This window comes from Choristoneura fumiferana, chromosome Z (genome assembly GCF_025370935.1).
Source record: "Choristoneura fumiferana chromosome Z, NRCan_CFum_1, whole genome shotgun sequence".
NCBI classification, from domain to species: Eukaryota; Metazoa; Arthropoda; class Insecta; order Lepidoptera; family Tortricidae; genus Choristoneura; species Choristoneura fumiferana.
The window spans coordinates 36,804,085-36,830,469 of NC_133472.1; the positions used below are offsets into that span (position 1 = coordinate 36,804,085).

At 35.6% G+C, this 26,385-nt stretch overlaps 2 protein-coding genes across 4 annotated transcripts in view; both read left to right on the forward strand.

The window, feature by feature from the left end:
- Positions 1–293: 293 nt before the first annotated feature.
- LOC141436141 (glutamate receptor 1-like) overlaps positions 294–26,385 on the forward strand; it is a 129,451-nt gene continuing 103,359 nt past the window's right edge. For all 3 annotated transcript variants that reach the window (XM_074099034.1, XM_074099017.1, XM_074099026.1), the window contains exons 1-2: positions 294–536; positions 16,800–16,952. In XM_074099034.1, coding sequence (XP_073955135.1) covers positions 437–536; positions 16,800–16,952 — 253 coding nt within the window. In that variant the 5' untranslated portion in view covers positions 294–436. The remainder of the gene's footprint in view (positions 537–16,799; positions 16,953–26,385) is intronic.
- On the forward strand, positions 8,385–9,459 carry LOC141440353 (uncharacterized). Its single transcript, XM_074104863.1, has one exon. The coding sequence runs from the start codon at positions 8,539–8,541 to the stop codon at positions 9,457–9,459; it is 921 nt and encodes a 306-aa protein (XP_073960964.1). The 5' UTR covers positions 8,385–8,538.

The window sequence follows — 26,385 nt, forward strand, 5'->3', positions numbered from 1 at the left end:
ACCTAAACGTAACCGTAAACCACACTTTTATTTAATATAAATGAATGTGCATAAACACCCGCATGCTGAAATATTATATAAGCCATTTTAATTTCCGCTAACATTTGTTAATGTTATACCTACGAGTAGTAAGCCTTTTTTTTTAAATTATAATAGGGTCCATTAGAGGATTTATAAATAACACATATTAGTTCCGATGAACGTTTCAGGGAGCAAGTGAGTGCGCGGTGGTGGCGGGTCGGGAGGGTGTCCCCATGCCAGCCGCTCCGCCTCGCAATCAGTCGCCCCTAAGTCTCAGGTTTGTACGCAGCATCCCGACGCTTCATCTCGATTCGTTTCACACAAACTTCTTTCTGCTAGTGTTTGATGTAGAGGCTGTATTATGTAATTTTCCTCGTGAAACTGTGTATGAAAGTGATCGGGTTGCTTGTGTACAATGGCGGGTGAGCGCGGAGTCCGGTCGGCCGTCGCCGGCGTGTTATTGTTGTACTTCGGCGTGACGGCGCAGCCTTTTTCAGTCGAGAAAATAGCTGTCGGTAAGTGTCATAATTCCAAGATAAGCGAGATAAATATGCCAATTTATGTTGACAGTGTTGTACCGCCAGTCAATTCCGCTTTGTCTATCAAAATGTATTATTTCTTTAATTTGGTATTTTCTTAGAAATAGAGAGTAAATATAGTGTTTTGTTTCCTTTTCGCTCTAACGCACGCAGTTGCTCGCATGCTCAGTTCAAGTGGGTATCGATTTTCTCTTTTCAACCCTCTGCGTTGTCTCTTTCTAACTTTAAGCAATGTATTATGGTAAAGGACAATTACAGAACACTTGAAGTAACTTGTCAAGGGCTCATGAGTTAATTCCAAAATCATTTGTGTTTTAGTAATTGTGAATTATTAACATAATATTAGATAGGTACTTTATATAAGAAAGATGTAAAATTTAATTAAAAAATATTTTGTTTTGTAGGACCTTTATGAAAAGGTTTTTTTTTTTATAATTTAAGCTCCACTGAGCTTACATTGGTAAAAACCTTTTTAATTAAAAGATTAAAAGTAGTCTATTTTCATCTGGGACACTTCCCAGATGAACTAAGGCTAATTTTAATCCCTGAACAGTACAACATTCTCGCGACGCTCAGACAAAGTTGCGGGCAACAGCTTGTTGAAGATAAAGGCAATCTTTCCATGCCTTACTGACGACCTAGACAAAAAAATGGCCACTATACTCGCATATATCACCAAGACACTTGGCTAACTGTTTTCTATCATTTTTTGGCTTGGTTTTCATCATTTTGGACTAAAGGTATAGTAATTAAATAGCTAACCGGGTTAGATACGTATTTTTATAACATTACTATGTTATAGAAATCTAGTTATGCTCGGCATATTTCGAGGTGTTCAGCAACCTGGTAAAACATGGGACTTTTCAAACTAGAAAGAATTATTCCATAAAAGATGGCGCCACCAAACATCACATTCAGACTAAAAAAATAAATATATTTATTACGTTTGCCTAGCTCAAATGAGTTTCTCGAAGAGAACAACTTGCCAGATTTTTAGACCCAAAATACTCAACTAACCCAACCCTGGATTTTCCGTCGAAATCTTTAGAGCCGTTTCCGAGATTTTCGTGGCATGTACATAAACGTAGTAACGCGGTATTTGAATACTCTTAAATTTGCCATAATCTGCCATTATTATGAAAATATAAATAAGTGTACAACCAATCTTTAGCGTAGAAAAAAAATCCGCTTAAAAATTTAACATAAGGTGGATTTTTTAAATGTATTTATCTGTCTCCTACTACATCGCTTTTCTTCATGCAGTAAGGGCTACTCAGGGGTCACAACATGCAATTATTTCTTTCTCTGTCTAATCTTGAATTTTAAACGTGTATAAATCTGTTATGTGTAAAGGTTGAGAATAGTTTTCCATTTTAGTGGTATATAACATATTCATATTCATAGCTGACTTGTATGAGATGTGTAATTGTATTTATTGCCACGGTCTCATACGAGGTAAGAAAGTACAACCTAAAGGACGATGTGATAGGTCGATAAAATGAGGGCGTAAAAAATCAGGGCCAGTATAATTTTTGGTTGTGTATGATGCCCTTTTTAACCGACTTTAAATAAAGAAGAAGTTATAAAATCGACTGTATTTTATTAGGTCCTTACCTATGAAATTGGTGTTTTGTATTGAGATTTTTATAGCAGTTGCGTTTTCCATACTAATTTTTTTTAATTCATTAAGCAACCAACAATAAACTAAGTAGAGAGGTGCAATTCTAACCCGACACCACACGGGTTGTAATTGTACCGTCATTTCTTTATTTAGTGAGGCAATCGCACAACGAATATAGTAATCATTGAATATCCTAAATTCCCAATCTACCTCCTAAACATATAGGTATATTGAACCACGCGCGATGCTTTTTAACACGCCGACTAAAGGCATACATCACGTTCACCTATTGAGCTTTCATTCATCTTGATTATTTTTATCCTTTTTATCTGTATAAGTACATATGCCTCACCTATAAATAATTATTTATTATCATAAAACAAAATAAACTTTATTTATACTATCTAACATCCAAAACTAAAACTATATAATAAACTAAACTAATGTTACAAAATAAAAATGTCATCCAAATCTATGAACTAATAGCTTATGCAAAATATGCGTGTTCATGCAGTTCCTCCACCTCCACACTGTAAGAACACACACAAATCACACAAACCCATCTATCACCACCACCACACTACACTGACGCGTTTCGAACTCAACCAGAGCTCATCTTCAGAGTGACACAACCGTACACCATGCTACCAGTTGTTAGACTAACGAACCACAACCACCGTTTTAATTTGTCACTGTAACTCCCCAAGTACCCACATATGTTTTATGAAACAAAACAAAACTACCCACAAATTATGAATAAATTTTTTAACCGTCCTTCAAAACTACCTTGATTTTTAATTTATTTACTGTCAAGGCATGTTTTATTAACTACCATTGCTGAAATTAGATCCAAGCCGTAGCAAGGGAGATGAAACTAAATTTACCTGCTCATTAATAATAGACCCCATACTGTTGTATCTAATTATCTCCATGCATTCTAAAACATCGAGACGAAATCCCTTGCCACAATAATGTTACACTTCATACGAATCTGAGTCCGATAAAGAATGATTTAGTTCCAACAAATGTTTGGCAAAATTCGACTTATCAGGATGCTCATTCCTATATACCGAAACATGCTCCTTAAATCTAGCATTAAAACTGTGACCTGTCTGACCAACATATACTTTACTGCAGTCATTACAAGTGAGCTTGTATACACCCGATCTAGTTCCTTTATCTACCTTTGTGGTTACAAAGTTTAGAGTACAAAGAGTTGTTAGTCTTACTCTGCATCTCTGCATCTCTGCGTCTGCATGAACACGCATATTTTGCATAAGCTTAGCTATCGTAAGGTCGCGGGTGAGCAACGCCTGATTCAATAAATCATCATAATCTTCTGCCTCAGGCATTGACCCCAAGACACTGGCAGCTTTACCTTTCTGACTGTTTATTCCTAATCTTTGCGAGAGGTAAGTGCCAGCCCTGGGGTCGCCTGAGGCAAAAATAAAAGTTTAGATAACAATATTTATAAAAACCTATAATTGTTTGCGTCAATTTTATTAGATTTTGCAGCTACCCCAGCCGCGCAAAGTATCGTTACATTTTATGTCATTTTAAAGTTTAATGATTATTTTGTCCAAGAGAACAAGAAGTATTCAGTTGCAGCAAAGGAAACTTTTGAACGGTACCACTTTAAACTTGGAGGCGACATTTGACGAAAGTTGCCGTAATTACCTTGTTCGAATGGTCTCTGTACTGGGTACACCCTGCGACATCGAAGACCCTCGTATTTATGTACCTACTACTAGACATAATAACTTTAAATGTCCTCAACAACTAGAGATATAGCCGGGCTAGTGACGTGAGGTCTGTTACAATGTGGGCGCTCTTTTTGAGAAACGTATATTATTTTAAATTGTGCTTACATTTATGATATTAATATTATTAATCATATTAATCATATTATGACAACAAACAACCCTTCAGTGGCATTCAGTTCGGTTACGAGAACCGTCGTCTGATAAAAGTTTGATCATGTCAATATAATTTAAATATTTCCAAATCTGGCATGCTTTTTTCCGTGAACATTATTCTGAAAGCATTTTGAGTAGATGATTAAATAATTTCAAATCGTGAGGAAACCTGCGCAAACCTGCGAAGCAATTCATTGATGCGTGTGAAGTTCCCAATCCGCACGGGGCCCGCGTGGGAAATATGGCCCAAGCCCTCTTGTTCTGAGAGGAGTCCTGTGCCCAGCAATGGGACGTATGCCTATGCTGGGCTGGATGGAATGGATTAAATAATATTTCGCTTTAACCCTTTTCCAGGCCCCGCGAATTTAGATGTGCTACCAAAAAATTAATCATAGTTTTATGTTGTTTACCTATAAGTTTTAACGAATCCAAGTGATTTTGTACCATATGGTATGCTAAGTAAGGTCGAATATTTGTGTACATTTATATGGTTACTATATGCACTATGTCTGGAAAAGGGTTAATCATGGGTGATAATGTAAACAAACCACCACGCTGATAATTGGCACAGTAAATGCAAAGTTGCTGCCAGTTACAGAAGTTAGTTTCAATTACATTTCGAAACATGATTTTACCCCACATAATATCAAAGTGTTATCATCATGGTCGATCTTCAAATTTCCTAATGTCCAAATAGAAGAATATATTTTCACTTCACATGCTCGTAAAGTTTGTATTTATGCTGGATCTAGGTGACATACAATTTATTTTTATGCTCTAGTGCGTAAAGTAAAATCTTCGTCTAAGATCAAGGTAATCAGGTGTCAACAGCCACAAACAAAAAGTTTCTCTATATTTTTTTAATAATTTTCATGTTATGTAAAACTGAAAATCAATCAAATCAATCAGAATAAGTCAATAAAACTAAAAATTTATAATTATATAGCAATGCATGAAAAATAAAAGGTGCCTGGTAAGTGAGCAATTGTTTCAAGTCGCTATTTAATTTCCTCTCAATCGAAGTGAAAAGCAAAGTATAAAACTCGAGCATTAAACTCTCCTTACCGGCTCGGGTGGCTATATGAACGTCTCGGGTAAAATAGCTCGTTTTATGCACTTGTTGTACAATCTACTATTTTGACTTCTCATTCTCGTAACCTTCGTGTTTATGCTGGATCTAGGCGACATAAAATTACTTTTCATGCTCTAGTGCATAAAGTAAAATCTTCGTCTAAGACCAAGGTAATCAGGTGTCAACAGCCACTAACAAAAAAAATCTACATATTTTTTTTAATAATTTTGAATTTATATACTACTAAACATGAATCAAATCAATCAAAATAAAACAAGAAAACTACAAAAGTATATATAATAATGCATAAAAAATAAAAAGGTACCTACATAGAAAGTAGACAATTGTTTCCACTGTTGCTATTTCATTTACTCGCAAATAAGTGAAAAGCAGAGTGTAAAACTCGAGCATTAAGTAATGTGGCTGGCGTAATAACACTAGCCTTTAGTGCCTGTGAAAAAATATCTCAAGAGTTTAAAGATTGCTTCCGATTACACTGAAAGTTTGCTTCTGAATCGTTACTTTTTTTACAATTCTATTTCCATTATTTATTCATACAATAATACATTATATAAAAAATAAAATTCCAGAATTTATCAGACAGGAACCTCATTGTATTCATTTTAAAAATAAACTAAAGACAATATTGACTAATAAAATTTTATTTCTGTTGTCGTCAACGTGTTCTTGAACGATGAAACATTGCTGGAATTAAAGTAAATGTAAGTTTTGTATCACATAATTTCTTGTACCCAAATGGTTGTCTGGAAGAGATCGCTTTTAAGCGATAAGACCGCCTATTGTCTATCCTGAATCTAAGTGTTATATTATAAGTTTTTTGTACTGCTTTATTGTGTGCAATAAAGAATACTTGTATTGTATTGTATTGTAAAAATAAATAATTTTCCACTTAGACTAAGATACAAATGGACATAATATTTTATTTATTTAAAGTTATATTCTAAAAATCTCATTCTCAATAGCTCGTGCACATGAAATAAAGTTAGTATTTAAAAAAATATCCCAAATCCCCAAGTAAAGTTAAGGTAAAGGTAAGGTTAAGTTCCCAATCCGCACTGGGCCCGCGTGGGAACTACGGCCCAAGCCCTCTTGTTCTGAGAGGAGGCCTGTGCCCAGCAGTGGGACGTATATAGGCTGGGATGATTTAAAAAAATATAGTTAATTGACATTGTACCTATAGTTTTTATATATTTTTTGTTATGTGTAGAAACTAAAATAAAACCTACAACGCATGAATAACATTATCACTATAAATGTTGACATTATAATAATTGATTTATAGTACCATTAACTTCATAATTACAATTATTGTGTGCCCTTGCAGGGCTTCATGAACTAACTAATAATAATACCTAATGTAACACATTTTATAAATATGTACAATAATGTACATGACTTTACAGTGAAATAAATAAATAAATAAAAACACATGAAGTTAACTCAAACGGGCATCTTTTTGCAAAGGCAGCGCAGCGCGGCGCATTGAACCCAAGACGCACGCCGTATTGCCCCAATGCAGCGAGGCTCAGTCTTTGGGCGAAGAAAAAGCCTGCTTTTAGGTCGCCAGAGACGCCGATTAGTTTGTCCGACACTTTTTGATTATATCCAAATCACTGAAAGCAGTTCATAATCTGTCTGAGTGGCCCCTGATCCTGCTCAGTTTGTGCATCCCTGCTTTACGTGTAGACACACACATGGCCGGTTTTTATTTTATGTCAGTTCCTACATCAGAAAAAATAATAATTATGACTGTCGCATTGCATTGACTTGAAAGCTTCTTAAAAGTGAAAATATAATGTAATGCTTTTAGCCGTACCTACATTTTTTTACATCGAATTATTTATTAATTATTTATTTGCCAATTAAAAATAACAGCATTTAGTACAATCAATGCGGTGTAAAATTCAAATTATACTTACAAAAAAAACATTAAAAACAAAAAAAAGTTATTTAGGGATTTTTATCCTTGCTTCCCTGAAGCGACGGAAGACCACGCTCTCTGACCACAAGTCGGGTTATGGGGAACTGATGTAATTTTTCTCATTTGTAACGTAAATGTGTTTATGTGGACACGTTAATTTATTTAACAGGCAAGAGGAGTTCTCACCCTTAATTATGGTTTCTTGGTTGAGTACTACTACAGTCGCCGTCAGATATTTCGGAGTGGCCAAGGTGGTCAAAAATATCGAAACATAAACTCTATAACCTTAATAATAGAGTGCATGTGCCGTTATTTTTGACCACCTTTCCACTCCGAAATATCTGATGGCTAATGTATTAGCGAGACGTTTTTGAAGAAAAGAATAATAGCGATATCATCACAAGTAAATATATTTTCAGAGCAATAATTTTTCGATTAAAAAAATACCTAAATAGTCACAGATTTAATGGAATGTTTAATTACATGTTATGTGGGTATAATTATCGCAAAGTGCAGTACGCGACCGCTTTTAACGCTGAGGACTTTAACATTATAACCCTCAACACATTTATGTGACATTAAATGAAATTACGTGAAAAATTCGCGTGTAAGCCGCTGGCTCGCAGCCAGTTCCTATCTCCCAGTAATAAAACTACTTCTTCGTAATGAAGTTGCATTCTAAACTTACATTTTCAAAGCCTTGTGTTAGATAAAAAAATCAGACACCGTGGGTAAAAGTCGGTTACTTTGATTTTCGGGGTCATATTGATCACATGTACACACACATATATAATTTACATTAAAATCCCAACAATTCTCAAAGTTCGTAGTTTTCACTGTTATTTAGTTGCTTGGACACAAAATTTCATTGTCATAGGGAAAAAAGTAATATTCTCAACTATCTATTCTTTCCACGGATAATTTTGTAAAGAAACACAGCGGTTATTGCAAAGAAATTTCTTCCTATGAATGGTAGCTAGGTAAGAAGCTTGTTAGGCTATGCGTTTGTTCTATGTTTTTATAGAAAAACCTTAAAATATGCATCTTAACCGTTACTATCCCTATACCATTAGGCGACCTTACACGGACCAGAGTTAACCATATAATCCTCTTCCCCTCGGATCTCTATACTGAGTTGACGTGTCTGTGACCCTTTTCAATCAAATTATTGATTTTTAAATAAATTATCAATGTTTAATTCACATTAAAAATAGGAGCGCATAAGCCATCAAAAGTTAACGTCTAGTGCAGTGCGCTTGCTCCTGTGTGTGTAACTCATCTGCGCGGTATCGTGTGCGCCTCGCGTTGTTTGTGCGTGTGAGTGTAACCGTGCGTCATCGCTGTGCTTTAAGTACCTATACGGCGAGACCTCTCATTAAGTGCTTCGCTCCTGGTACTTTACACGCGTAGTAAACTATTCAGTGAGGATGCCGCTTAGACGCACGCCACCAAAGAACACTGCCACTGGGTCGGACATAGACGGCGCTAGTGGTTTCCTATCAGACTCGCAGGTTACGGATGTTAGTCATAATATTAATACGGCTAGACTTAAACGAAAAAGAGACTCTGATATTCATGAGTTTATGATAGAAATGAGAAACGCTTTCTCTAACTTTACTCAAGAGCAAAATTCAAAATTTTTAAAGTTGGAATCCACACTCTCTGAAAACTCTCAGGCGCTTAAGGACATTCAGGTATCTAACCGTTGTATTGAGGAGGCTATTTCTTTCATGTCGGCACAATACGATGAATTTAGAACTAAAATCAATACTCTGGAGGATCAAATGGTGCAGGACAGAAATTATATAAATACGCTGGAAAACAAAATTGAGGAGCTACAAAGAGACAGCCGTAAAACAAATTTTGAAATTAAAAATGTGCCTAAAAAACCAAAAGAAACAAAGGAGGACCTTGTCAATATGATTATTGGTCTATCTAAAACGATTGACTGCCCCATCAGCAAGAGCGACATTAAGGACACTTACCGTGTGCGTGGGAAATCAGAAAATGCTGCCAACTCGCCCGTCATCGTTGAAACTACTTCTACTCTTATCAAAGCCGATATCCAAAAAATGTGTAGGGCTTTTAACACCAGAAATAAAGTAAATCTGTGTGCAAAGCACCTGGGGCTCACTATCGCTGAAGACACCCCAATTTACGTAGGCGAACACTTAACTCCAAGGGCTACTCGTCTACATTTCCTAGCCCGCGAACTGAAAAAATCCGGCGCATTTAAATACTGTTGGACATCATACGGTAAAGTATATTTAAGAAAAACCGATGATTCCAAAGTTATTTTAATTAATAGTGAAGTGCAAATTCACCAATTGTCACAACAACAAAAATGACTTTTAGTACTAAGTCTTTTTACCTTTTACCATTTTGCATGTAAAAGTAATTTTATTTCATACAGTGATGATTATCTAACTCACTTTAAAAGTGTATTAGTTTTGATGCCTTATGGGCTTATTTTAATTATAATTACATACAAAAACACACATACACACATACACTTAAAAAAGTATCAAAAAAAGTATCATATACACATGAAATTATATACAACACAAAAATATACACAAATTAAAAATACAGATTTAAACAATGAGCGCACTTTATTCATACATTTTGAACCTATAATAACACATCCATGCCTTTATTATATTCCTCAATCTTCTACCATTTATTTCGGAATTAAAGGTACCCTTTTCCAATTATACATCTTACATCAATTAATCTATTTAATACGTAATGGCTAATCAAATCAACACTGTAAATGAAATTGATGAAACTGAAATTGCATATTCAGTGAAATGTGATGCTCAGGATCTTAAAAGCCATATCTCCAATTTTGATAATAAGTTAACCATAATCTCACAAAATATTAGAAGCATTTACTGTAATTTTAATAACTTCCTTATTACACTCTCGCAATTAAACTGTCCCATTGATGTTATAGTGTTGACAGAATGCAGATTAAGCGACTTGAAACCTATTCCTTGTATTCCCAATTACTCATCTTTATCTACTCTGAATAACATGAACCAAAACGATGGTGTGGTGGTCTACGTAAATAAATCTTTAAAGGCTAGTGTTGAGGAAATTAGGATTGATCATGCTTCGGGCATACAAATTAAAATAGAAAACACGGTCATACTTGGCATTTATCGCTCACCATCTAACAACAGTGCATCAACCTTCATCAATTCGCTTAGCTCTCACTTAGATACCATTAAATCATGTAATAACATAATAATAACAGGAGACATAAACATAAACCTTATCCCTCGTCAGCAAGAATCATCTAATGATTGTTCAAACAGACATCAATACCTAAATATGCTCTCCATTTATGGTTTACTCCCTGCCCATACACTACCCACAAGGCAAAACAGTTGCTTGGATCATTTTATGATAAAAATAGAGCAAAATAAGTTATTAGCTTTTGCAGCTGTTCTAAACACATCCTTGACGGACCACTACACCATTTTCCTATCGCTATCGGGCTTTAAAAATATTCAAAATAAAAGTAAGATATGTGAAATTTATAATTATGATAACGCAGTAACGAACTTACTAAATAAGAACATAGCATCACTTCTATCTAGCAATAATGCGGAATTCGTTGCTGAACAATTAATTAATCATCTTCAAGTTTCACTACTCGAAGCTAAAATCATGAAATCTATAACTTGCAGTCGCAGGATTATGAAGCCATGGATTACTCCAGGAATCCTCCGTTGCATCAAAAACAGAAACAAAATGCAATTAAACTTACGTTGTAATCCGCAAAATGAGACCCTGAAAATCACATTTGTTAGATATCGAAATTTCTGTAATAACCTAATAAAGAAACTGAAGCGAACATATGATAGGGAACAGATATCTAAGTCACTGAAAAATCCTAAAGCTCTCTGGAATTCCATTAAGTCTATTACCCATTATAAAACTCAAAATTCAAGTAACGTTGATTTGTTAAATTGCAAACCCTCTCCGTGTGAGTCAGTCAACTATGTAAATAACTTTTTTGCGAACGTAGGTAAAAATTTAGCTCAAAATATTCCTAACACAGGCTCTACATCCACCACAAACAGTCAGCCACTACAATCAATTGCCTCATCTTTTGTCCTGTTAGATACTGATCCTCAAGAAGTGGATAAAATACTTATGAGCCTAAAAACTGATAGTGCCCCAGGACCTGACCGTATCCCCACCAAATTCCTTAAGCTTGCTAGACCTCTTGTAGTACCTGTCATTAGTCACTTGGCAAATCTATGTTTTAAAAATGGGGTTTTCCCATCGGCTCTTAAACGATCCATTGTTACACCGGTTTATAAGAGTGGTAAGAGAGACGATGCCAACAACTACAGGCCTATCTCCGTTCTTTCATCAATTTCAAAAATACTAGAAAAACTTATAAATAACAGGTTGAATTCATATTTAAATAAATTTGGGATCCTTTCAAATTCACAGTTTGGCTTCAGGCAGGGAAGGTCCACTGAGGACGCTATACTGGCACTTACCTCTTTAATAGCTGAACAGGTTGACAGCGGTAGCAAATGTACAGCGGTTTTCTTGGACCTTAAGAAAGCTTTCGACACCGTCTCTCTTTCCATTCTTGTTCATAAATTAGAACACATCGGAATTAGAGGAAAGCCGCTGGATTTGCTTGGTGACTACTTACATGGTAGAAGGCAACGTGTAAAGATAGGTGATTATGTAAGCGAAGAGTCTGAGGTGTTTTTTGGTGTTCCCCAGGGAAGCGTACTTGGACCTACTCTATTTTCAATATACATTAATGACCTGACTGATATGAACATGGAGGATGGTCGCGTCTTATCGTACGCGGACGATACAGTTATTCTGTTTACTGGAAAATCTTGGAACAGCGTTCTTAACAGTGCTGATATCGGACTGCGTAGAGTAAGTCAATGGCTAAACTCTAATCTTTTGACACTTAACCTTGCAAAAACCAACTATATATGTTTTACTAAAAATATAAGCACTCAACCAGACAGTAATTTCGATTTAAAAATGCATACCTGTAGCATGAATAACCACTGTAACTGTATCCAAATTGCAAAAGTGACATCAACTAAATACCTTGGCATCATGTTGGACCAAAGACTTTCGTGGCATACACATATAGAGTATGTTAACAACAGAATCAGAAAACTCACGTGGTTATTCAAAAAGTTACGACATATCACCACAAAATCACTGTTAAATCAACTATACACAGTATTAGCTCAACCTATTATGACTTATTGTATTACTGTCTGGGGCGGAGCTACAAAGACTAAGTTCCTGGAGGTAGAGAGAGGTCAAAGAAGTTTAATTAAGGTCATGTACTTTAAACCGTATAGATATTCGACCAATGAACTTTACAATATTTCGGGACTTCTTTCAATGAGGAAATTATTTTTTCTGTTAACTGCTCTCAAAGTACACAAATCGTTGGCATTTAAGCCACATTTAATAACTGGTAGAAGAAAGCACAATGTTGTCAGTGTCCCACCCTGTAAATCTCGTTTTGCTAGAACCCAATTTAGAGTATTATCAGCACGCCTTTATAATAAGATTAATAAAGTTAAAAACATATTTCCTTTACGAGTGCTACCTTGTAAAAAGGCTTTAATAAAGTGGTTAAAAACTCTAAGTTATGAAGTTGTTGAAGAACTATTATTAAATTAGATACTTTTTAAGCACTAATACATTGTGTATCTGTACTAAGCTATCATATCATATCATATCACATAATTATAAGTACTTACTTATTCACAAACACACTCGCGCACGCACGCACGCATACGCAAACACACACACACACACACACACACACACACACACACACACACACACACACTACTGCTTTTTCCCTACTTTTGTTATTGTTCTAAATCATAAAACATATTTGTATGTACAACATAGTATAGTTAGTTTGTATTGATAAAGATTTTTTGTAATGGAAGAGTGGGATCTCCTGACACAGGTATTTTATACTTACTAGGAGATTCCAACCTCTGTATCGTAAACCATGTACTTTTAACTTAATAAATATTTTTCATTTTTTTCATTTTTTCATTTTTTTTTTCAATTATTATTATAAGTAACATTTTATGCGACGTCATTCATCACACCCATATTCAATCGTCAGTTAATTATAATTTCAGGTAAGTATTGGTACTTATTTAATAGAAAGGTAAACTAGTGATTTGAGTAAACTTAATTAAAGTTTACTTTTCTACAATAATTGCTCAATTAATGTACTTTAAGACAATACTTTGTTCAAATTTCCAATTTCGTAATTTATAGCTACAAACAAAATATATCGCTGATGAGTTTTTTTATATTTTTGGGAGAAATGCTTCTACTTAAGATTTATCACTTACGCGTGGGCCTCCTCTCAGAATAAGATAGTTTTAGCTGTAATTTCCACGTGAGCCCTGCGCCGATTGAAAATATCAAAAACACCACTGAATTGCTCGCAGATGTATTGGTACCTAATTAGATTCATTAACATGCATCTTTCATCACGATATTTTTCTTTTTCGAGATTCATAGTGTACTTACATTTAAACGAATATTTGAATTTTATTTCAAAACTATTTAACGTAACCTCAGCTTAACATCATACTAGTTTGAACAGGAAGCGAGACAACGTACTTTTACTAGTTTGAATTGAGCACTAGCTTATATTTTAGCTCAGTCTGTCGCTTCCTCAGTTGGAAGTCTCACAACTTTGAGGCATATCCGCTAGTGTCAAGAACTTGGGACTATAAGCAATGTTGCTTTGTAGCTTTCTTATTATTTTTAACACCTTTATTATTATTCTTAATTCAAATTAGCATACTAACGTTATTTTGCACAATTATTAATTCGTATTTATTCCGTCCGCGTAGAATTCGTTTATCGATATCCTGCGGGAACTATGCAATTTTCCGGAATAAAAACTATCCTATGCCCTTTTCCGGGACTATCTGTGTACCGAATTTAATCTTAATCGGTTCAGCGGTTTTGACGTGATGGAGTAACAAAAAACATACATACAAACAGACTTACAGACTTTCGCATTTATAATATTAGTGGGATTGGATAATATTAATTCACATAGCTGAATTTCCATAATGATAACACGCATAATGCAAATTGGCATAACGATGAGTTGGCATACGTTTAATAAACATAATGTTGCAGGTACTCATGTGCTTATTTACCAACAATTTGCCTTGTTGATCTTTTGCCACTCTATTTTTTATTTAAAATGAATAAACGTCAAAATTGACTGCATGACATTAATAATGCCTTGAAACAGTAAGCGTTGTAAATGACAAAGATAAAATACTGCAGACAAATAAATCGCCGCTGGCTTTTATTAAATACTGGAAGTATGAATGTACTGTGGTACTGCAGCAGATCTATTATCGTCTCATAAAATGCATAGTAACTGGTACAGCGCCAGGGGCTTAGCATACTTTTGCAGCGTTGAAAAAGTTTATTTTAATCTTCTTTTAATGAACTTACAGCCTTATCCAGGTAGATAGAACCCGGTGTCTACAAATCTCAGCTTCAAAAGAAAAACAGCGATTCTTAAAGGTATTTACTTTCTACACCGTGTCATACAATGACCGTAATAGGAACGTGTCAGGCAAAAATATATTTTTCCTATTGAAAAGTATGAGACTATGCCCACTAGCACGTTTAACAACCAACCGTCGCCGTAGCGTGCCATGCACGGAGCGTCAAAAACCATGGTATGGTATGGCGCGCCGTTGACATGTTGTAGTCCGTGTCGCGTTAGATTCCGTGCCTAATACGTTCCAATTACTACTGTTATGGTATGATAGGTATGGTGTAGTGGGTAGAGACCTTTAGAATATACTAGAAAATACAGGATCTTTAAGAATTGATACACTGTGTTAGGAAAAGTATGAACATTAAAGTTCTCAGTCACATCTTTTATTTTTATCTATAGTTACGGGAAAACAATTTTATAACTAGGAATATACATATTAAGAAAAAATAACCATTTGTTAAACTTAACTATACTAACGGAACCTTTCCTTGTTCGGTGTATTTCCTAAAAAAGCATATTTTAAAACTCTTTCTCATACTTACTGAATACTTCAATTATGAAGTTCCTACATCGTTATTCCAAGCTATAACCCAATCCCTAACATTCTGAGAGACCTGTGCCCAGCAGTGGGACGTATATTACAGATTGAAGATGAAGAAGATATAAAATTAATCTTATCACACATAATAAATTCAATTAAAATATAACACTGTGCGTTAAAATAACATTGATTAATTATTTCACAATTCAAATTCAAAATAAATATCTGTTTACCCAGTGCGGTTTGCGAGTTTTATAGGTGTTTTAAAATTAATATATTTCAGCCGATAAAAGCCACAACCGCGATGCCTAACATACACTTTTGAACACCGACCAATATCTGTAAACATTAGTCAGCTACATATAATAACAAAAACTTGAACAACATTTTCAGAGTTGTTCAGTCAAACTAACTCTACTATAATTCTGCCGTAATAATCCGGATTAATTTTAAGACAATAACGTATAAATCTATAAAATAACAGAACTGCTATTCCAAACCTAATATAGAAAGAAATGACGCTGCAAATGGAAGAAATATTGCTAAGAATGGAGACTCAGAATGGCTCTTAGGATAGGACATAATGTTCGGTCGGCGGGGATGAAAAAAGACATAGCGATAGTGTATGGCCACGTAACGTAGGGCGGTCTAAAGTCGGGCGTTAAAGGAGCCAGCGAGCTGTGCGCGCACTGATTCCGATAAACGTTTCGGTCAGCACTCATATATCAAGCCGATGACGCTTTTCAGAATACGGCGGACCCTCTTTTTCACTATACGACCGATAAAGATGTTGAATCAAGTGTTCCACTAGACGTGCGGGATTTTCAGTGAAAATCATAATTCTATCTTCCGAAGTTACGTATATAAATAGAGATATAAAAATAAGTACACTAGAGCACGTGTATGGTAACTTGGCTTGTTTAAAGTTTGTTACACATATCAACTTTGTTGCTGTTGTATTTGATTGAGTCGTTTCGAAGGAAAGGTAGGTATATCTTGCGAAGATGTATTTCGCTGTAAATAATAAGCTTGTTTTTTTGCATGAGTGTTGTGTATCAATTTATGGAAGAATATGATTAGCAATTATATAATTATTAATGTTATTGAAAACTTAAATATTATGTTGTAATCTCTTGTTCGATTAAGATCGGTAGGTGAGTGATTTTTAAAACTTTCGGATTCGGTAGTCGGGTTTAGTTTATAGTATTATGACATTTTTTAAATTTTATACTTTTTTGATGCTCTCATGAAAATGATAGCTAAAAAGTGTTATAACACATTAACATAAATCTTTAATGGGCTTTCATTTCATTTCATTAAATATACATATAAATAAAAATAAATTGCTTGTTTGAATATGTACAATGATTAGTAGGTTTTCAAAGTGCATTGAGTACGTCAAAGTTATCTTCATCTTATTCTATTCTTACATATTTTCATCTTATTCTACATATTTTACAACAAAAACCTTTCACCAGGGCGTTGTTATTGCCAAATAATTCCAGTTTTATTCCTTTATTTTATGGTGTTGAGTAACACAGTTTATTTTATAGCTATTCTTGTTTTTGTTTCAGGTGCCATTTTCGATCAAAACACTGATGAGATTCAAAATGTCTTTAAATACGCAATGACTGCCCACAATCAGAATATCAGCAGCCGCCGACTAGAACTGCAAGCGTATGTAGACGTCATCAACACCGCTGATGCCTTCAAACTCAGTCGACTTAGTAAGTATTAGTGTTGCTGACCAATAGTCGGATAAATATATTCTATCGATAGCTATTCGATACAAAAAACATCTTTATATAGCTCAGAACGAGACAAAATAACTGACAAAGTGCAAAACCACAGAATAAGAATGTGTACAGTAGGAGATCGCCTTTGTCTCGGTGCAAAATGCTGACAGTAGTCTAGACATTGAAACAATCGAGTCACTAGTACAATGACCACATCGCTCATAGTCTACATCTCAAAATGACCGACTCGCAAAATGACTTTATCTCATCTAGTCAACATCTGTCCAAATCGCAAAAAGACTACATCGCTGCTAGTCAACGTTTCATAATGTCAGAATCGTAAATGGCCTTCATCTCATCAAGTCCATATCTCACAATGTCCAAGTCGCACAATTACCACATCGCTCCCGGTCATGATCTTAAAAAGTGCAAAATATCAGAATAGCTTGGTCGTAAAATGACTACGTCGTCTAAAGTCGGTACAGTTACGCTTAATAATAATGATATATTTTTTTTTATTCGACTGGATGGAAAATGAGCAAGCGGGTCTCCTGATGGTAAGAGATCACCACCGTCCATAAACATCTGCAACACCAGGGGTATTTCAGATGAGTTGCCAACATAGAGGCCTGCTGCTTCACGGCAGGATTAGCGAGCAAGACGGTGGTAGCAAACCGGGCGGCCCTTGCACAAGGTTCTACCACCTTGCAATATATATATATATTTATCCGGGGCTTCTCAAACTACTTGTTCTTATACTCCACTTGGCCTTATGGCCTAGACAACTGTAGGTATTTAAAAAAGAACATTACATCCGAATTGAATACCTTCTCTTTTTTTTGAAGTTGGTTAAAATACCTGTTACTTTTAACTATTATTGTAGGTTCGTTGTTATTGCTGGGGAACACCTCTAAGGATATAGATGAAATTTTGTATTTCGCATTTCAAGTTTCAAAAAAAAAATAGGAAAATTTATATAAAATAATGAAGCCATGCAAACTCGGTATCTACAAAGACGCTACAAAAAGTAAATGATTATTATTGAATACTAGGCCACTTGGAATAAATACTGATAATTTTAAATAAAACAATCGAAAGATGCATCATTCGATTATTCAATTCGCTTGTATTGACATTTCTGCTAAAACGCTTTCCTATGCTTATGCATGATGAGTACCTACTATAGAAATTATATTTATTTCTAATAATAAAAATTTACCTGCAGTGTTATACGATGGTTACCGTTACAATTGGATCAAGCATAATGTTTCGGGAAACACATTTTGGCGATGTGCAAATCGCGAAGAGTGCAGTGCGTCAGTCACATTGAATCCTAACCAAACTGAAGTAGTCCGAGGAAGCCTTCATAGTTGTGTGCAAAATCATCACATATTCATAACGGACATTGTTGTTAATGCACCGAAAAAAATCAGTTGGTGAAAATATGGCACCAGTGAAGAAAATTTATGAAAAAATCATACTGAAACACGTTCAAGATGATGCCATCTTTTGAATCAGTGCGTAATAAATTGCATAGAACACGAAAACGTTTTTTGGAAGTAAGTGCAGCCAAATTTCCTAAAAGTATTGATGTTGAAATACCAAACACTTCCAGAAAGAACTTTTTAGTCGCTGAGTATGAGTTGGATTCTGAAAATAAGATTTGCTTGTTTAGCACTGCCACATGCAAAATGTTTGCAATGTCAGCTAGCAGACAAATCAAAGTTTTTTTTTGGAGATGGCACGTTTAAGCCGGTGCCCAGTTCTCTCACCCAGCTTTTTTCGATTCACGTGGATGGGGCGAGTGATGAGAAAAACATGAATGTTTTTCCTATGCTGTAACGCTTTACTACCGAATAAGACCCAAAACACATACGTATCTTTATTGACATTGACACGAGATGTCTTAGAAATCGAAATAGAAATATAAATGTGACTTCAAAATGGCTCAGATTAATGCGTTCCAAGAAGTGTTCCCGCAAGGAAAGGTTACAGGATGTTATTACCATTTTTCGAAGGCCGTCCGGAATAAGCAGATGCTCTGGACTTTGCAAATTCTGACCGAGGAAAGCAAATTGTAAGACTGGTATGTAATTTGCCATTGTTGCCATCATCACTTATAAATGACGGCTGGAACTCGATTACTAACTATGCGATGAATTGTGACGGAATGACTGCGTTCATACAATATTTTGAAGCTCAGTGGCTTAAAAATACGGCTTTAATATCGTGTTGAAAAGAGAGACACAGGACGAATAATGCCATGGAGGCGTCTCGGCGTAGGTACAATATTGCACTCCAAAACAACGTTGTTCGGTTTTCTGCATAAACTCAAAACTGAGTCCAGGTACCAAGATATCAGAGTCAAGGGCTTATTAACCAAGAAAGAAAATAGGAGAAAAAGTACACGATATTTGACAAAGAAAACGACAGAGAACTCATAAAACCTTGGAGTTTCTTTTAAATATTTCAAAGTTGAAATTCATGTTAAGTTTGAAGCAATAATAAATCGTTTATTTCAATACTAATAAGCGAAGCCGCAAATGATGGGGTACATACTTCATCTCTTATCGCGTTGCGGTTGTAGCTCAGTAGTAAACGGTAGTATAAAATAATTTAGTTTTTTGTCACAAGATTAAGTAACCTTGTTTTTTTTAATTGTTAATTAAATAACATTACTAAAAACTGCATAATTGTTTTATTTTATATGCGAACTATGCTTTGATAGTACCATGACTAAATAGTAAAATGACCACATCGCTTATGTCTAATCTAACCAACTGTACGGAATAGGTAGCATTTTGCGACTTATCCTTATACGAATCAAGGCATTTTAGAGATGTAGTCCATTTTACAACTTAGTCAAATCATGTTGTAGTCATACCTATAGCAATTCCAGCATTCTGCGATGAAGATGAATATTCGGCCAAGTACGACTATTAAAAAAACTGCTACACCGAGTACCGACCGAGTAGTAAACGAATACTCGGCCCATCTCTAGTGATTATTAATCTATGACTATAATATCCATACTATCAATAATATTGAAAGTTTTGAAGTTCTGAAAAAGAATAGTAGTAGATTATTTTGCACTATTGATAGTACGTCACATTCGATAACTATCGATAGAACAAAGTCAAATGCAAACAACACTACAAAATATTTGTATTTTATGTATGTTTTTTAAGTCTAGTAGAGTTTTTTTTAATTCAGTGTATTTTATTATTCTTAATTGTCAATAAATAAATCTTTACTCACCCGTAGGTAAGAAGTAATACATTTAAGGCTTTGAATTCACACTTTTCAGTTAGCCTTTGTTTGACTAAAATACGTGTAAGAATTTTGTGTTCAAATTTATCGTATCTGAAAATTTGATTTCGGAAATTTAAAACCTTGTGTTAAAACTTGCACCAAATAAAAAATAAACCGCAGGTCCTTCCCAATGAGCGTTCTTCGTTTTCTTATTTTGAAAACTTTGACTGCGTTTTAGATAGTCATTCACGATGACGCGTGCCTTGGGTCTTATTACTATGCCATTAATATCTAATTTTGACAAAATCACGCGTCTTCGTGGATGGCACTAGGCATATCTGTGAACAGATAACTAACTAAAAATAAACTTAGTATCACCTAGTACTAATCGTTGATCGGAGAGTACCTACGTTAGTATAGTGCCCTCAAGCGTTCAAAATAATATGACCGCTATCCTCCCAACTACAGCGAACCCCGTTGCCATGGTTACGATCATGGGGCCCCGGCATTCTACTTAAGGGGGACGGGAACTGGAAAATTGACTACCTGAATTGGCACAATCTTTGGTTTCTTTAACAAGACTGTTTATAAATTATATTAAGTTCTGTTGTAAATAACATGACAATTTTTTTTTAAATTATAATCTTTTTTCCAGTTATTAACGGCATACATTCTTTTCTTCTAATTAGACAAAGATGAAGTAGGCTTTTTTCATAGTGTTGGAATTTCTTATAATTGACAGCCTACGATTGACAGTAAAAAATGGTAAAGTTAACAAACGAAACATTACAAGATAACAATTCTTTTACAATTTAATTTTAATTTTACTTAGTAAGTACTTTAACCATACATTCGTATTATAAGTACTAAATAGATTTTTCTATTTTCTTTTAAATTTTGTTTCGGGTTATTTTGTGCATTTCCACAAGATGATTTAATGTGCATTCAATTGGAAAAATATAACGATTTAAAAATATATATATATGTGGGATCGTGCGAAGGAAACAAACTTTTAAACCGAGAAGTAAAAAAAGTTTATTAAAAAAAAAACTAAATGAAATACGTTAATTGACAAAATAAAACAGAAAACACATGCAGCAACTAGGCTCACCCGATCGTAACTCGCACTCTTCAACTCATTCGCTCGTCTCATTCACTCCACATTAGTCTTCAGTCATTCGGTCGCTCGTTTACATCAAATCATTCAAACAGTAGTCCACCCTCATTCCCACATTCGGCCATCCTACACACATGACTGTCCCCAGGCATCCTCTAAACAAAACATCTTACACATCTAAACATCTTAACCTAGGTACACCTTAATCCTAGAACATGTGTGCTATAAGCCATCATTACAATAACACATCTTATGCTATAAAAATAGCTTACCAATCTTAGTAAGTAGGTACAACTAAACATCTTTAAGAAAAAAACAGTTTTCAATTTTACACCATACCAGTAACATAAGTGCAAAGAAAACCATAACAATGGTCTGTAACCATCTTAAACTTTACACCACACCAGTAGGTAAACACTTTTTTTATACACCCTCTGACAGTCTGCGCCTTTAACACTAAGTAACTATGGAGGTAACTCGCGTGGTGCTTCATCGCTGGCACCACTCCGAAGCACTCGTCGTCTATTAGGATGTCCGTCTTTACGTATCCCGGCGATAAAACACGGTCGCACCGAGCCCCGTCAACAACAGTTCACACTTTTTGTTACCCTGCGCGCCTAACGACTGGTAACAGTCTTCCGACACACGGTTCACGTCACTGTTGAAGTCCATTATCGCGTTTACACTTCGATCACATAACATTGTCTTCGTCGGCTTCCGATCGATGTTTTCATCTCGAGTTCGATCACAACTGCTTGAGCTACTGTCACAACTGTCAACGTCATTGGTGTGACATCTGACGTCTGTCGCTGTCATTGCCGCCATCTTCGCCGCCATGTCTATGTCGTTCCCGGTCACCTCGTTCCGAAGACATTCTTCGTTCCGTCGTTCGAGTGAATGTGACCGACGGTTTGTACGAACAAGCTCGCCGCTCGATTTCCGTCCGCGCCGCCGCCATCATGTTTCACGTCAGCTGCTTTCGCTCGATATCGTTGATGCACAGTTGTGCCGATATGTGACCGAATTGGCTACATTGGTAACACTTCGCAACAATTTCTTCGTTCGGGCACACACTGGACACATGATTTTCTCTTTCTTCACAGCTATAGCTCGAGTAAACTGGTTTGGGCCGGGTTTTCGTCACGTCTTGTAGTGAATGCGTAGGTACCCTCTTGTTTTTTATCATTTCGTAAATCTTAATTTTTTCCTTTAAATCGCTGTATGATGTAACACCGTAAAACATAATTTTGTGTTTTTTAAGTCTTCGATTCCGTCGACAATGTATTGGATTGCCACATATCTGGCATTTTTCCGATCTTACCCAATTCGCGCATCGTGTAAAAAATACTCTAGGCAACTTTCGTCGTTCCTCTTTTTACGCGCCACCATCAACTCGTGAATTTGTTTGATGTTGACCGTGTCTGGGAATTCTTTATTCAGCGCGTATTTCAAATCATTCCACGATTTGAACGGTCGCTCCGCTTGAAGCCAAAGCGCTGCGGTACCCGTCATACTGCGTTTGGCGACAATCAATTGTTGTAAAGGCGTCCACCCAAATATTGCCGCGTTCTCGTCGATGTCGTCCATAAATTTAGTCACGCTATACGTCTTGTCTTGAGCGCTAAATTTCTCTATCAGATCGTCAGTGTACTGCAGGCTTTCACTAACGTCGTACGTCGTCATCACACTTGCAGTAGTCGTCGTCGTCGTATGGAGTTTCAGTGTTGGTGCCTCATCCACACCGCCACTCGGAGCCTCGCTAGCTGCCTCGTCGTACACCTTATCCGTTTCCATCTCGCTGATGTGCAGTTTCTTGCCGCTCAGAAGCCACCGTCTTACTTCAGAAGCCAGCAGAAACTCGTCGTCGCTGTTATTTCGGTCACCCGTCGTAAATGGCAACCGCCGTAACAAAAAATGTAACCGCCTCGTTACACCACGTAGCACACCAGTCCGTCGTCGTATCCACGATTTAATTTTTCCTTCTGATCCCGGACGAGCCCCCAAAAATGTGGGATCGTGCGAAGGAAACAAACTTTTAAACCGAGAAGTAAAAAAAGTTTATTAAAAAAAAAACTAAATGAAATACGTTAATTGACAAAATAAAACAGAAAACACATGCAGCAACTAGGCTCACCCGATCGTAACTCGCACTCTTCAACTCATTCGCTCGTCTCATTCACTCCACATTAGTCTTCAGTCATTCGGTCGCTCGTTTACATCAAATCATTCAAACAGTAGTCCACCCTCATTCCCACATATATATATATATATATATTAAAAATGTACTTGTTTAGTATTATTTGTGTCCGAGTGATTTTTTATTTGTCTGATTAAACTAATATTAAATATACTGACCCGGATAACTCACGTCTTAAATCGAGTTCCGTATGAGAATCCGTAGCCCTTTCGTCTTCGGCCGAAACATGTCGAGCTAAACTCGATTTAAGACGTGAGTTATCCGGGTCAATATATTTAATATGAGTGAGTCTCACGGTAGTTTCATGTTCAATAATTGAACTAATTTAAATATTTAACAACGGCTTCTGCTAGCGATGATCGATATTTTCTGCTATCTGCCAATAAAGGTTTCGTTACTTTGCACTCACCCTTGCCCCAGTTTCGTACAACATTGCCGATAGACAATCCTTTGACGCGCTTGTTTTAAATTCCGAACGTTGCAAAGCAGTTTGCCCGAAAAACGTCGATAAAAAAATGTTTAATTTCAACTCTGGCTTTGTACCCAGAATGTGTACCCGCGTCGTCGTTTATTGCTATTCTTGTCACTCAACGATTCTAAGCAAAGACAATTACTTTTCTTTAACGTGCTCGAAAATCATTGCATTTGTTTTCCATTTATGAGTGATCTCAAGATTTAAGCGAAAATAGCTCCCAGTGACCTTCTGGATACAATCGGACAAAGTTATTGCTCCTAGCGCGCACCATTGTCACCCGTTTTCTGCATTTCATTCTCTTTTCTCCATTTACCCAGAAAATGTACCTAATTAAATTTGTAATTCGAACATCAATTTTGACGATCAAAGGATAATAGACCTAAATAAGAGAAATAAAATTGATTTTATGTAGGTAGTTAACAAATAAAGAAAAAAATGATAAGTACCATACGATTACTAACATAAATAATTAACTCATAAGTTATTCAAACATTCAAAATATCAACGAAACATTATAAATATGTTAATTTTCTATTCTTGGTTAATACTTTTCTCGATTTTATACGATCGATATACCTACATTTTAAAGATGTTTGGTAGCAACTTAATAAAAAAGGTCTTGAGGGTCACTTATTGTTATAATAATTATATTTTTTTATAATAGTTGTCTGTATGATTTTTTCTCTGTGTGTGATGTTGTATTTTTTTCTAAAAACAAAATCGTTTTTTTTTATTAAAAATGTATTTATATTAGATTCGAGTCATTGTCTCTCAATGTTAATAACTCAACGTGTCAATTTTACGCAACAGCTAGCTAAAACAAAAAGTATAAATAATAATAATAATAATCCTTTCTCATGGGAAGTTGCGTATGTTAAAATGTACATAAATTTGAAATAAGTAAGTTAAGTGTTTAAATATCACTTGTTAGACATCTCGGATACATACCAAACAACACTGACAATGTTAACATAACATTTTTGTGCAGAAACAAAAAGTGTTTCGAAAATGTGACCCTTACCTTTCACTTTTACTTAATTTTTGCGACACTAGCAACCTAGAGGAACAAAAGAGATCCCTGACACGGGCGATACCTTATCTCAATGCTTCATAATTGCTTCCAGAGGGATCGTCTAACGCTATCAATAAAAGATCCCTACTTAATTGTTGTGACAGATAGGAATAAGCCTAGGCCATATTTTGCCTCGGCAAAACGAGAACAATGAACAAAAAAGTGACACGGAAATTAAAAGGGAAAACAAAGGCAAATAGGCCGTGAAAAAGGAAGCTGCCGCAGACGCCAGCTATTTAGTTTAACGTCGAGTACTTTCCGGCTACGGCCGTGTTGTTGCTCGAAGGATTCTGTACCTAATTTAAACCTTAAGTTACTATTAAATTCAACAACAATTGTCTCATGACAAAATACAGCACCTTGTGAGTAAAATAATCATAATATTGGTTCAAAATTTAGACTCGTATGGAGATTTGGTGCAGACCCAAAGTCATCCAAATCCACCTCCACGGGTTGCTGCTAAACGTGCAATAGCGACGGTTATGTCACGGCAGGTGGTGGACAAAACAGCCATAGCTTAGGCATTCTGTTACGAGTAGTTTAAAGAAAGCATTCAATATTAAAGCTGGTTTATTTTTCTCAAAAAAAAATCTTTTTAGGGTTCCGGAGCCAAAATGGGAAAAACGGAACCGTTATAGTGTCGCCATGTCTGTCTGTCTGTCTGTCCGTCCGTCCGCGGCTTTGCTCAGGGACTATCAATGCTAGGAAGCTGTAATTTTGCACGGATATATATGTAAACTATGCCGACCAAATGGTACAATAAAAAAACTCAATAAAAATTTTTTTTAGGGTACCTCCCATAGACGTAAAGTGGGGGTGATTTTTTTTTCACATTCAACCATATCGTGTGGGGTACCGTTGGATAGTTATTTTAAAACCATTAAGGGTTTGTTAAGACGATTTTTCGATTCATTGATTTTTTTGCGAAATATTAGACTTTAAAGTGCAAATTTGCATTAAAATCGAGCGTCCCCCCCTAAAATCTAAACCGGTGGGTGGAAAAATTTGAAAAAATTCAGGATGGTAGTAATTATATCAAACTTTCAAGGAAAACTATAACGGCGAGGTTTGCTTGAGAATTATTAGTAGTTTTACTCTTAAATAGCAGCCTAAAGTATAAAATATACCAAAACTTGGAAGATTCCGTATAAAATACGAAATCCTTAGAAAAATATTACTTAACTTTTTCGTAATGGCTACGGAACCCTATTTTGGGCGTGTCCGACACGCTCTTGGCCGGTTTTTCTTTAAGTCTTGAACAACATCACTCTGATAGATTTTCGATATATTTATTTCCGAATAATCATAAGA